The 13,844-nt window shown below is 38.0% G+C and overlaps 1 protein-coding gene across 1 annotated transcript in view; it reads left to right on the top strand.

The window, feature by feature from the left end:
• Window positions 1–7,764, top strand: part of LOC129495449 (protein disulfide-isomerase TMX3) — a 44,345-nt gene extending 36,581 nt beyond the window's left edge. The window contains exons 14-16 of the mRNA XM_055302972.1: window positions 1,424–1,553; window positions 2,909–2,977; window positions 4,370–7,764. Coding sequence (XP_055158947.1) covers window positions 1,424–1,553; window positions 2,909–2,977; window positions 4,370–4,627 — 457 coding nt within the window. The 3' untranslated portion in view covers window positions 4,628–7,764. The remainder of the gene's footprint in view (window positions 1–1,423; window positions 1,554–2,908; window positions 2,978–4,369) is intronic.
• The last annotated feature ends 6,080 nt before the right edge of the window (window positions 7,765–13,844 follow it).

Below are 13,844 nucleotides of genomic sequence, written 5' to 3'. Positions count from 1 at the left end.
CTGTAATATTTACTTTCTCTCACTTACCTGGGCTTGGCTGATATTGCCTGGGCACAGATAGATATGGCTCCAGACTGCCACTGAGGTTCAGGTCTGCAGTCTTTGCATGTCCTTGATCCTGGAAGGATATTTTCCTGGGAGGTCATCATGTGGCAGTCACAGAAACACAGGCAAGCAAGCCTACCCATGCACTCACATTTCAAGCCTCTGTTTGAGTCACATGTTACTTTGCCCTTGGCTATATGTCTCATGGCTGAACCCAACATATGAGGAGTCACATGAGTGTGTTTTGCCTCCCTGGGAAAAGAGCATTGCATGGGGAGAGTAGAGAATTAGGAGCAAGAAAGCCATCTGCTGAACTCACTCATGTGGTGGTAATACAGTGGTGTGAATTGCTGCTACTCTAGAGTTTTGTACTTTTACATAATATTTTCATATAGACATACAAATAACCTTAAACCCATGTGTAGGTGACATACAGAATTAAGCACTTCCCTTCCTTTTATGACTGTGCAACAGCCTATCCTTGGAAGGAAAAAATAATTAGTTCAATTAAATGGCCCCTATTAGTAATGTTTTGTGTCTGCAAACTGAATTGATGTCTAGTACATCAGTGAGCACTTCCTGAGGATGTGTTGGGATGTGTAGTGGGATAGTGGGAGTTCAGAGAATTTGGAAGAGTGTCTATTGAACACAAGGTAGTGTGCTGAGTGTTTAAATTGGAGTTTTCTCACTTAATTTTTACAATATAGATACCCTCCTACTACTCCCTTTTATTCACTTATAAATGACAAGCATGAGGCCTAGAAACCTGACTTATGGGAAAGCTCTGGGCTCAAGCCATGTGGCTGCAGAGATGATGCTCTATCCTGTCTTGTTTCCCTAGTGCCACTTACCCAGAACGGGCTGTGTGTGACCAACACTGGTGGTATGTGGATGGCAGAATAAGATTGCCCAGAAATTGATACTTCATACATAATTTTTAGCCTTCAGTTTAAGCAAATACTCAGCTCTCTGATATTATATATTAGAATATATTCTTTCACTTTTTTTTTCCTTAATAAAGAAGGAGAAGGGGAGAGGGAGAGACTTCCAGCCATTTCCCTTCTGAGTGCAGAGCCCAACATGGGACTCGATGTCGTGACCTTGAGATCAGGACCTGAGCTGAAATCAAGAGTCAGATGCTCATCAGCCTGAGCCACCCAGTGCCCTAGAGTGTTTTTGCTATAATCTAAATTTAGCTATTTTGTAAACTGATGGACAATTTGAGATTTTCTTCATGTGAGCATAGGGAGGCAAAGCCATTAATGCAGCTTCCCCCTTTTGTAATTATAGTTACTTAGATACAGTATAAATGAATATCAAAATACTTGTCATCTCAGTGTTTAATGTGTATTTTGATTCTTTTATTTTTCTGTTTCAGTGAACTCAAAGTCCCAACGGTGGTTGTACTAAATACTTCCAACCAACAGTACTTTTTACTAGATAGACAGATCAAGAGTGCCGAGGACATGGTGCAGTTCATTAATAACATCTTGGATGGCACAGTGGAGGTGAGTCGATGACTCCATTTCAAAGGGATGGTGGGAGGAGGAGGTCGGGGAGAAACAAACTTTCTTCTCCTCTGATTCTGGAAAGAAGAGCAATCACCTGGGGTGTGAGGGGCAGTCCTCCCCACCTTGCTTGTCTCCTGTCACAGAACCACATTCTGAGAGACATAGAAGGTTCTCTGTGAAAGATTCTGCTCATAGCTGCAAAGGTCTCCTTTAGGGTTATTTGGAAGACATTTTTGATTGTCACAGTGAGTGGGAGGTGCTATTGCCATTTGGAGTCAGGCTATGGCTGCTGAGAGGTCTTCAGTGTGCAGAGCTATCCCAGGAGTGAAATTTCCTGGCCCTTAACCTTTCTGGGTTCAAGAGTATAATTGGATTAAGTTATTCAGATTGCTTTTCTAAGAAAACCTGTGTATAAGACTACAGTTTCTTAAGGAAATATGCTGAGAATCAGAGCTTCAGGGGAGAGTTCCAAATCCATTTATATAAAATATTTCTCAGAAATAATAGACAGTCTTAGCTTTTCATTTTTTTCTATAAATCTTACTGTAGTGTTATTCAAACTGTGGATTGCAGTCCATATTATAGGGCCATGAAGTTGCCTCAGGACATTGTGACCAGCATGCATCTTAATTCAACAGACAAGAATGAAATAGAAAAAAAGTATGAGACTTCTAGGATTTTATGAAGTTAAATTACTATTTTGTGAGCGTTTTGTTTCAGCTTTTACAAACTTTGTTTGAAAGTTAGCTCACAGAAGAACAAGCATTTCTTTTTAGAAACAATCACATAGTAGAAATTTTTTAGTTGAGAAAATAATACTACTTGAAATAAAACTCACCTCTATGAGTGAGAATTCTTCTACGTGTGAGCTAGTGAGACCCAATTCAAACTGTTTGACAAGGAGAGGCTCATATAGTTTGGGAATTCAAGCACTGAGCCAGACTTCAGGGATGGCCAAATGCAGAGATTTGATATATTTGCATCAGAAGTTTTTCTCTCTGCCTTTCAGCACTTTTGAGGTGAGGGGAGGGCCATTCTTGGGGAGACTCTCCTTACACAATCACAAAGATGTCCTACAGCAGTTATTGTTTAACAGGCTCAGCTGAACTCCAAAATCGGGCAGGCTTGAGATTGAATTCTTCAGAAGAGGATCAGAGTGTGTTCACACAAGAAAGCAGGGGACAAAAAAAAAAAAAAATTGTGAATATATACAGCATGGCTCTTTCAGGTGCTTTTCATAATCTCCTGAGGTCAACCCTTGACCTGCAGTTGTAAAGTTATATAACAAAAATAAAGTCTTAGTACTTAAATAATAATTTAATTGTGGGTTTTTTTCCCCTGTTAATTTCAAGGCCCAAGGAGGTGATAGCATATTGCAGAGATTGAAGAGGATAGTATTTGATGCCAAATCTACTATTGTGGTAAGTTGTGATGGTCTGCTTAGTGTCATGGATTATTGAGAATATACATATATATAGTTGCTTTATGTCTAATTGAGGGTAAATCTGAAATTTCAAAGGATTAGGTAAAGATACATCTTTAATTTGAAAGCTAGAAACTAGTCCATATTTACATTAAAAAGATCTTTTTCAGGTGGAAATTAAGTTTCTCTAAGTACTCCTTTCTGCGTGATGGGTGAGTTACCTGGGATTCAGAATCCGTTACCTCACTGGCATGACTTTAAAAATGTTTTCCAGAGTCTCTTTCCAACTCCTGCCCTTTTTAGTCATTGAATCTGAACCTGCTTCAACTCTAGGTCAGCTTGACAGCAGAGGCATGCCTAAGTTTGTTTGGGCCTTAAACTTAGTTCTAATTGTTTAGCTACTTACTCCATGGGCATTTTCATTAAGGCCAAAAGCAGTCATCAAAGTAGAAATCCTCAAAATAAGCCCTTAGGACATTTTGTCTGCTGCTGCTCTAACTTCACTTGCTGTCACCCCAGCTCCCATCCATTCTGTACACTACCACACAATGAATGTTACCAGAATGGTCTATTATCACTTTCCTTCCCTTTTCCATCAACACATATGGGAATATCTGTCATCTCAAATGGCCTCACTAGTTTTCGAATAATTGCAGAAGCTTCTCTGGTGCTTCCTGCTGCTTCTCACAGTGCCTCATTCTTACTCATGCTTAAATTTCTGCCTCAAAACACCTTTATTCTGGGAAGCCATCTTCCGTTACCTCCACCCAAAGTCACTTTGCCCTCTTCTGACTTTGCACAGTTCTGAGTTACAGTCGTAACCCACAGAGGATAGTATAGTTGAAAAACCTATTCAATAAAATTGCTTTTACTTTTCTGAGAACTAAGCGGATTGTGTATACACTGAGGGAAATAATTAAGTTAATGTGCTTTATCATTAACCAGTACGTAAAAAATATCTTCAATGCCATGTGAAGAGGAGTGTGTATGTACCTTTTTTATGGTAGATAAGCAGCCTTTGCAGTGAGCACATTGCTGTAGTCCAGGATCTGACTACATAGCTGTTGGGCACGCAGTTGCCATCTCCAAAGAGACATTTATGGTTATGTGAGGAAGATAAATGTCTTAGAAAAGGATATAAAATATTTGGTGCTTTTTTTCTGCTGCTGGTAGCTGGTCTTTCTCACACACACACATACATGTAAAAGTTCTATCTTACAGTGTCTCTAACATGGTAGCTGCTGCAGAGATCCTGACATTGATTCATTGGAACTAAAAGCAAGTTGACTGGTTAGCAAGTGGAAGAAATTTGCCGTAGTTTGAAATTCATTCATGTATCTTATACCAGAGTACATACAAGGAGAACTGAATTGTGATTCTCTTCCCACAGTCTATATTCAAGAGCTCTCCACTGATGGGCTGCTTTCTCTTTGGCCTTCCACTGGGGGTCGTCAGTATCATGTGCTATGGCATCTACACAGCGGACACAGATGGAGGTTACATAGAAGAACGATATGAAGTATCCAAAAGTGAAATTGAAAGCCAAGAACCAACAGAAGAAAGCAAAGAACAGGAGCCAAGGAGTGGAGATGCCCTAGTGCCTACGGTGCAAGGACCCAAAGATGTATTAGAAAAGAAGAAAGATTGAAATTTTGCTAGTGTAGAATATTTCATAGGATTTCAAATTATTAAAGAGTCTATTTATTGAATTTAGACATTTAATCATGATCTTTACAAAAAAGAATATGATATTTGTATTTTGCTAATATCTACTTGCATGGATTAAAGTAGTCCTTCCTAAATGGGGGCATATTTGGAGCAAAGAGATGAAATGTTTGTCTAAAAAAAAAAAAAATCCAGACACTCCATCAAAGTTGACCTTATAGATACTGTTACAGCAGATCAGTTCTTTTGCATGTTTCTCTGAGTATTCTGTGACACCATTAAGATTCCTGGACAGAATATTTAAATTGGTCAGTCAGGTAGAAGATACATGTTTGACAAAGAAAAACAATACCTTCACCTCCTACCATTCATTCTTCTCGTATATTTTAGGTAAGGTTTACGTGGACAAAATTAAGTCTTTAAAATTTAGGCACTTTAAAGGAGAACTAACAACTTTTTCCATGGATCAACTTAAGATTGACTTAAAAATAATTTGGTTTTATATAGCTTAGCGATTTTATTTTGTTATTGTTTTTAAAGGAGAAGAAAAGTTCCTCTTTAACTTTATACTCAGTTGCATTATAAAAATTTCCTATGCGTCTATAGAGTGGGGAAAAAATAGTCTTGTGTTTAATCTTTGCAAAATAAATGGATTTATTTGGGACATTGATTTCAAACCACACCCTGGGACATGCTTAGCAGTTGTCTCAGTGGTCACTGTAGGAAGGGGAGGGTCTCTGTTACTCCTACTCTGCTTTAGCCAGAATGGCCTCCTATTTTTTCTCTATTTTATATATTGGAATCTCTTCTAAAAATTTGCTTTGATAAAAAGCTCCTGCTGCTTTTTAAAAAGTAATATATATCATATTTTTTATGTTTATGATATGGTAACTTATGACATAGTATATGTGTATCTGTGTATATACACACATGCACAATATATTTACATACACATATATAAAATTTATTGACATATGTCTGTTACATAACATGGGCATGTTTATATTCATAATGAGTGACATTATCAGCCTGTCAACAAATTTATGATAATCCAGTGAGTAAGAGATCTGCCAATTACCTTCTCCATCCTCTCATTTCTGACGCCTATTTCAGCCAGTGACCTCTCCTCTTCTCCCTATAATGAAATAAGAACTCTATCCCGAGTAATGGATAAAAATTGGCATTATTTTAAGTATAGTTATGGTGTGCTTATTGTAGATTATTTTTGAGTCCTTCATTTTAGCTAAGTTTGTAGGATTTTTATTAGATGACCATTGTGTGGGTGATTATTCACTGAATAATTGAGTTAAACAATATAATAGTTTTTATTAAACACTGAAAAATGAGTGTTAATCACTTTAAAAATATGCAGCTCATGGTCCTGATATTGAAGTTGTTTAGGGCTTTGGTCCTCAAGCCAGCTGTTGGTTACTTCTGATGCCATGCTGATCCCAGCTAAACTGAAACTCTTGTATCTACTAAGAAGTTTCTAGCAATTGTTTTATTGTATCCATGTGTTCTTTTAGCATATCATAGTTAAATGCTACCAATTTAACAATTGGATTCCTCTCCAAAGAGTAATGAGGGGTTCTTTTGGAGGATAAATATTAATGTTCCCAGAGGTCGAGCTTGTTTTGCAGCAGTGACAAAAGCTTAGGTGACTATCATGCTTCAAGTCTAACCTAATAAGGAATGTAAAGCATAGCCTCCACCAGTGACAGTAGGAAATTGTAGAAAATGCCATGGCTTTTCTTCTTCATGTTTATCATTATCAGATGTCCATCATCTGCACATTTTTGGCCTTTGTCAGGCATCACTTATAAAAATGAAAGACTTCAGTAGAGAAAGAAAAAATAGTAAAAGCTCAATATGTATCAACAAACAAGACATCTGGTGATCTTTGTATTCTGAGACTTGCTTGTCAGTAAGTTAATGCCTTAATTTTCTGTTACCTTTTTCACAACTCTCTACTGTTGTCCTATATTCTATTTGTGTTTTTCAAGAGTGTCTGTTAGGAAAACAAAACGTGTAGATGGTTTATAAGGAATAATTTTCTTTCTTTTGTGTTAAAATTTTGCTTTTTATTTGTTTCTACTTTAGGATATTATCAGACTTCTCACAAAACAAATTTAAAAATTTTGTTCAGTAGTATGCTGTTCCCTTTAATGTGGTATCAGCATTTAAGTAGAAATGCTATTTTCATTTCAGGAAAAACTACACCCAAGTAAAGTTAATTTCTTAATGAATCTAGTAGTATAATAGAGATATCCTCATTCACTGGTGAATCTTATTATGAACATATTAATAAGAGTATCCTTTTGTCTTTTCTTTTGGTTGCAATAAAATTCTCTTTCTAAATCTTAAAATTCAGAGTTCTAGGTGACTTGCTATTGCTAAATCTAGTGTTCAGACAATATTTAATTACATTTCAGAAGAAGAAAATACATATTTTTATCAAGCTATGCACCCCATTATAGCTTGCAGTCCTTTCTATTTGCTCTATTTGCTTCATCATACACATTAATATTTCCCTAGCTACTTTATCTGAAACTTGAGGTGTATTAGACTTGAATTTTTATTTTCTTCTCACACCTAGTGTTTTCCTGGTTTCTGACTTAGAAATAGCATAAACAGCCAAATGTCTAGAGGTTGAAGGAAGGGCCTATGTGAGTAGTTAGACAACTGTATTTTTGTTTAGTGGATTTTTGTTGATGTTTCTTGTGTTTTGTTTCAGGGGCTTTTGTGGTTTTGGTTTTCTAAAATAATTTACATTTTTTCATCATTGCTTCATATGATACAGAGGTATCATACAGAGGACAGGTAAAAAAAAAAACTTATAGCTATTCTCTTTATGCAGACATTGTTCAAGTAAACCAGTGTGAGATATTAAGACTATCAATTATTTGGTGGGATTAGGTTTGCCATTTTATTTTTATAAATATATATTTTTTCTGAATGTGTCTGAGTCCAAGAGTGGGCAAAAAATAATTTTCTACTTTGGACTAAATCTATAAAGGTTTTTGGAAGTCTGTATTACTACTAACTTGTTGAATGATATCTTGCCTTATGGCACCAATTGTAAACCTTTGATTTTCTAAAATAAATTAATTGAAAAATGTAGTTGTTACTTTTACTATTTATATATTTTCAATACTAATAGTTCCTTGTGCAAGCAAGAGGACTGATCTTCCACAAATTATTTTTCCTTTCATTAAATTGTAAGTTATTTGTCATTATAGAAACATAAAATGAGTTTAAACAGACTTGATTAGAGATCAAGTTGTTATCTAATTCTCTTATAGATAACCTGAGATTCATAGGTTTTATATTTCTGTATTTGTAACACTTGATTATTTTTAAACATTCATTGCAGGGTTTAGAGTTGGAATAATTGGACTTGAGTCTGATCTACAGCTTCATTGTGATCGTGGACACAACACAACCTCCCCTCCTTTTTGTTGTCAGTAAAACAGAAAGTCTAACGCTTCGATGTTCTTTTTGAAAACAGCATCAAATGGAGAAAGTGTATTAGTGAAAAAACAGAAGTCTGTAGAACCACTAATTTTTTAGTAATTTATTTTTCATATGTTATACCTTCACATTTTTTAATGAGAATTGTCCTGGCACAGGAATAACAGCCAAAAGTGGGCCCCACCCAACGTGGGACTCATACAGATGAACTGGTTAGAATGGACCTTCCCAGATAAGAGCGACCAAACCATGTCCGCTGTATAAATTTCGTGGGTGATGAACTGGCTCCCAGGTCATTGCTGAGAGGGGACTGCATCGTGGGTGTGGAGGCCCCAGTGCCCGATTGCCTGAAGTCCAGTCCTTATTCCATCACATGCTGTGCAAAGTTGGGAAGTGTCTAATTCTGGGTTGATGGAACCCATCTCCCTGGATTGAGATTGACTGAGTTACGTATAAGACACATGACTGGCATATGAAAACAGCTCAGAAATATATGTATATATTCGATTTATTTTTTTAGAATTTATATCATTGTTGATCACAGAGAAAAGCCAAGACTTCATGAATATGAAATAGTAGTATGTTTAAATTTGCTTGGCCACTTTGCAATTCGAGCTCTAACATTTTTGGATGGAAATGGGAGTTGTTAGTTCTTTAACATTTAAGTTCACAAACATCTCCAAAAACCCCATTGGGGGGAAAAAAAACCATTGGGTTTTATGCTTTCAGTGAAAATGCATGTAAGAGGATATGAGTATCCAGTAGGGTTATTGATGGTGTGTGTAAATAGTTTAGACAGATACCAGTGTTATTGGGATACAGATTTAGAATATTAATAGATATTGAATATAGATGATTCGATTTTCCCACAAGCCTTCCTGACAACAGTCCTCAACCCTTAACTTTCCAACAACTAGTAAAAAAAAGTGGCAATTGTTTTCTTGACAATGTATTCTTTCAATACATGTTTTTTGCACATCTGTGTCCTACTGAGGATACAGCAGTAAAGGACGGCCATAACCTGCCTTCACTAAACGTCCTGTTTTCTGTTTGCCTTTTCCTATAATCTGTTGTTCAATCTGTTTAAAATCCTTGCTGTTAGGTCTTTAGGATCTTTGGGACTTCGGGAAAGAGACCAGGGCAGTGCAGGCCAGGGCAGCTGGCTTCAGATAGATGAAGGCTATCTTCACCTATTCAGCGTGTCTACAACCGACCCAGTGCTGTGGGCGGAGAGGAGGGGCTGTGGACGGTGGTGCTGGGTGGGGATCCCCATGGGAGGAATCTCCAGAGAGAACCCACCCTGACAAGATCACATGGGAGCTGGACGGCCCCTTTTTCCTGCAATGCCTTCTGAAACTGAGATTCGGTGAGGAAGTAAATGTAAGCGCTAATTGCTGTGTATTTAGAAATTCTTAGGTAATTTCTGTGGATGTTACAAATCTGTGTGGACATCTTGCAAATTTGTGTCTCCAGCTTGAACTCCATACTTGATATTCAACTCAGCCTCTCCATCTGGGTGTTTAGTAAGGAACTCAAGCAACGTATCCAAAGTACTGGCTGTCCACCAAGCACCAGCTTATGCTCAGTCCCCCTGATCTCAGTAGACGGTAACATCATTGTTATAATTACTTGGGCCAAATATCCTGGATTAATCTGAGACTTCTTTCCTTCAACACTTCTAATCTGTGAGAAATTTTTGTTAGTTATATCTTTAAAATACACTTAGAAGCCAGGTTTCAGGGACGCCTGGGTGGCTCAGCGGTTGAGCATCTGCCTTCGGCCCAGGGCGTAATCCTGGGGTCCTGGGATCGAGTCCCACATCGGGCTCCCTGCATGGAGCCTGCTTCTCCCTCTGCCCCTGTCTCTGCCTCTCTCTGTGTCTCTTATGAATAAATAAATATTTAAAAAAAAAAGCCAGAGTTCACACCACCATACAGGTCAGCAGCCTGGTGTAGGCGCCACATCCCATAGCCAGGCGTCACTGCTTGCACCCTTGCCTGACTGCAGGCTACTCTCCAAGAGCAGCTAAAGGGATCTTTTTTTTATGATGTAAGGCAGATCGTGGCATTTTTCTGCTCAAAACAACATTCCAGTGACTTCCTACCTTAGTGTAACAAAGAAGGGCCTCACCATGAACTATGTTACTGATTGAAACGTGCCCCCCACCCAGATTCGTATGCTGAAGTCCTGACCCTCTAGTACCTTAGAACGTGACCTTATTTGGAAATAAGGTCATTGTGGATATAACTAGTTAAAATGAGATCATACTGGAATAGAGTGGGTCCTAATCCAAAATGACTGGTGTCCTAAGAGAAAGGGGAAATCTGGAAACAATCACATATACAGGGAGAATGGGAAGGTAAAGGCACAGTTTGGGGTGATGCTTCTACAAAGTGAGGAACGCCAAATATGGCCAAGGAGCCACGGGAAGCCAGGAGAAAGGTGCGCAGCAGATTCTCCCCCACAGCCTCAGGAGGCCCCAGCCCTGCAGACCCTTTAGACTTCTGACCTCCAGAAATGTGAGACAATAACTTTCTGTGGTTTAAACCACAGGGTTTGTGGTACTTTGTTACAGAGACCCTGACAAACTGATACAGCTCATGATTATTTTTTACAGCCTCCCTGCCCTGACCACATTTCTCTCCCGCCCGCCTCCACGCCCTTCCTGCTCTTCCATTCCATCACCTGCTGCCTTGTTCTGGACCATGTCTTGTGCACATGCTGTTTCCTGTGACCAGAATGACATCCTCCTGGATATGTACCTGGCTCCCTCCTTCCTCTAGCTCACCTCATTATTTACGCCTTTATTAACCATCCTGCATGAATTAGACCACCCTGCCTCCAGCTCCCCCCAACCCCTTTGCTGCTTTATTTTTTTACAAACACTTCTCTATAATATTATATATTGTTTGTTTACTGCTTGCTTCCCCCTGAAATACACACTAATGTAAGCCCTGAATGGTCAGATACATTTTCTGGGTTTTTTTTTCAAGGCTACAGTCTAAGTTCCTTGGCATGAAGTATGCATTCAATAAATATTTATAAAATAAATATTTGAATAAATGAATGGATGAATAAATATTTGAATATATTGTATTTATATGACAATGTATTTATTATGAGTATGTTAGTGTTGAAGGTTTCTGATTTTTAAAAATATCAGAAAGACTTAATTGAAAATTTTAAGTGCATGTTCTGAAAGTATCTGAGTGCTTACTGATTGAACAATACAAAAGATGAGTAATTAACATGAAAGAGTCATAAGCTTTGGAAATATTTTATGTTTTAGTATGGAAGATTTGTATATTATTTAGCTTAGGATCCAGAACCTTAAAATCTGTACAGTCATTGAAAATAAAAATAGATTTGAGGTCAAGAACTATGAAAACTTTTGGGTAACCAGATATTCAACATCCCTCAAATATTATTGAAAAATAAACAATTAGCCCTTTTGCAAATGTCAATCTAAAATTGTTAGCCTTAAAAAATAAATAAAAATTTAAAAAAATTTGTTAGCCTTGGCACCTGGGTGATACATTCAGTTAAGCGTCCGACTCTTGGTTCTAGCTCAGGTCATGATCTCAGGGATGTGGGATCCAGCCCAGTATAGGGCTCATGCTCAGCATGGAATTGGCTTGAGATTCTCTTTCCCTCGCCTTCCGTCTTTCCCCCTACTCATGTGCTCTCTCTGTCTCAAATAAGTCTTTTAAAATTTTTTTTTAAAAAAAACATAACATTGTTAGCCTTGTGGTGGTAATTACTATATTTTAAGTTATGGATTCTTAACCGATTGTGCTTCTCAGAATTCTGTGAGCATCCATTGCCTCAGATGCTTTATAAAAATACACAAAAGTCCTAGAAAATCCATTTGGTTGGTTTTGGATGAGCTTCTGCTTGAAGCCAAAACAGAGAGGGAAAAAAAGCCTCCCCTAGTTGATCTTGATGTGTACTCCCAGTTGGGAAACAGTGTTTTAAATGATCATTAGGAAAGGTAAAAAGTGTCAGCGCCTTTAAAAGAAGCTGTGTTTTCTGGGAATTCCTTGTGAGCATCCAGAGGTCAAATATGATACAAGAGCATGATGTGCTTCATTTCCCCTTCACGACCCCGCAGCCTCCGCCAACCGTGAGTAAACTTGCTTGCACAACAGCAGCAGCTTCAGGAAAGTGGTTTTTATTCTTGCGAACAAGAGAGTAGGTTATGTCCAGCTGGGATGATTTATTTCCCTTTGCATCCTACCATCCTTCTCTAGAGATGAGCAGGATGGCTCAGGACTAAAGTGAGCCTTTGCTGTTGGAGATGAGGGCGGTGGCAGGGTGATGGCAGAGTGGTGGCAGGGGTGGCAGGCACGAGTGTCAGAGTGTCATTGTCATACTTTCTGCTTTCATTCATCCTCATGAGTCATTTGTGTAGAAAGTGAAACGTAAAACACAAAAGTGGTCACAATTTTACTTCTTTCTTCTACACTATCTAGTGGAAAACAAGTTTTCATGTGACCAGTAACAGGTTCCAAATATAAAATGTGTCCCAAGATACCCATTTGACAGTGTAAGGCAAAGCTCAAACACCAAAGCACATCTCTGCAGGAGGGCATTTCTGCTCAACCGCCTGTGGTCGTCGGGTGCAGCTCATTCCTAGCTCATCGAACTCTCGTGATCAAAAGCAGTTTCTTCCCTAAGAAGCTGGATTGCAGAACTTCACATTGTCAAAGAATAATAATGAGAGAAGAACTAAAATTCGCAGTCTTCAGTGGCGTGATGCTGTCCTTACAAAGCAAGAAGGGACAGCACCATGGCTTGGGCCCCAGTTGTTCTGCTTTTAGTCAATTTTACATATTCTAGTTAAAAAAAAAACATAGATACTTTTTATTGTATATATTTAGGGAGGCAAACAGGTAAAGCAAATATAGCTACATGTTTACAACTTGTGGTTCTAAATACAGGGAAGGAGGGTGTCCTGTACTCTTCACTGGAATCAACAATTATACTCTTCATACAACTTCTATTTGGTTTCAAAAGATTCAAAATAAATGTTGGGGAGAAATTGGAGCAAGTATTACTGTAAATTCTTGTTTCATTGTGATAATCTTGAATGTGCATCCAAAGGTGCTTTTAACATTAAATATGATGGAAATATACATTGTGGCTCTGAAAAATATGTGCTATGGCAGCGCTTATCTGCATTTTTATTTTTTTATTATTTTTTTAAATTTTTATTTTATTCATGAGAGAGAGAGAGGCAGAGACACAGGCAGAGGGAGAAGCAGGCTCCATGCACCGGGAGCCCGACGTGGGATTCGATCCCGGGTCTCCAGGATCGCGCCCGGGCCAAAGGCAGGCGCTAAACCGCTGCGCCACCCAGGGATCCCCTTACCTGCATTTTTAGAAGTACTGTCTCTCAAATAATTTAGATGCAAATGGCCTTATGTAAAATGAAAACCTTGATAACATATTGAAGATGCACATGAAAGGTTTGAACAAATTGGTTCATGGAATCTTAAAGGCTCTTGCTATTAAAAAATAAAGAATAAATCACATTCAAAAGCCATGAGCATAGGTTGAAAGTTTCATCCCTTTCAATCAACGTGGACAATAATAAATATATTAGCAGACATTTGATCATAATTTTTTTGGAGAGTTTTTTTTTTTAGATTTAATACTATTTATTTATTTATTTATTTATTTATTTATTTATTTATTTATAATTGGTGTTCAATTTGCCAACATATAGA

This window comes from Nyctereutes procyonoides, unplaced genomic scaffold (genome assembly GCF_905146905.1).
Source record: "Nyctereutes procyonoides isolate TBG_1078 unplaced genomic scaffold, NYPRO_anot_genome, whole genome shotgun sequence".
Taxonomy (NCBI): Eukaryota; Metazoa; Chordata; class Mammalia; order Carnivora; family Canidae; genus Nyctereutes; species Nyctereutes procyonoides.
This window is presented reverse-complemented; position numbering and strand designations above follow the sequence as displayed.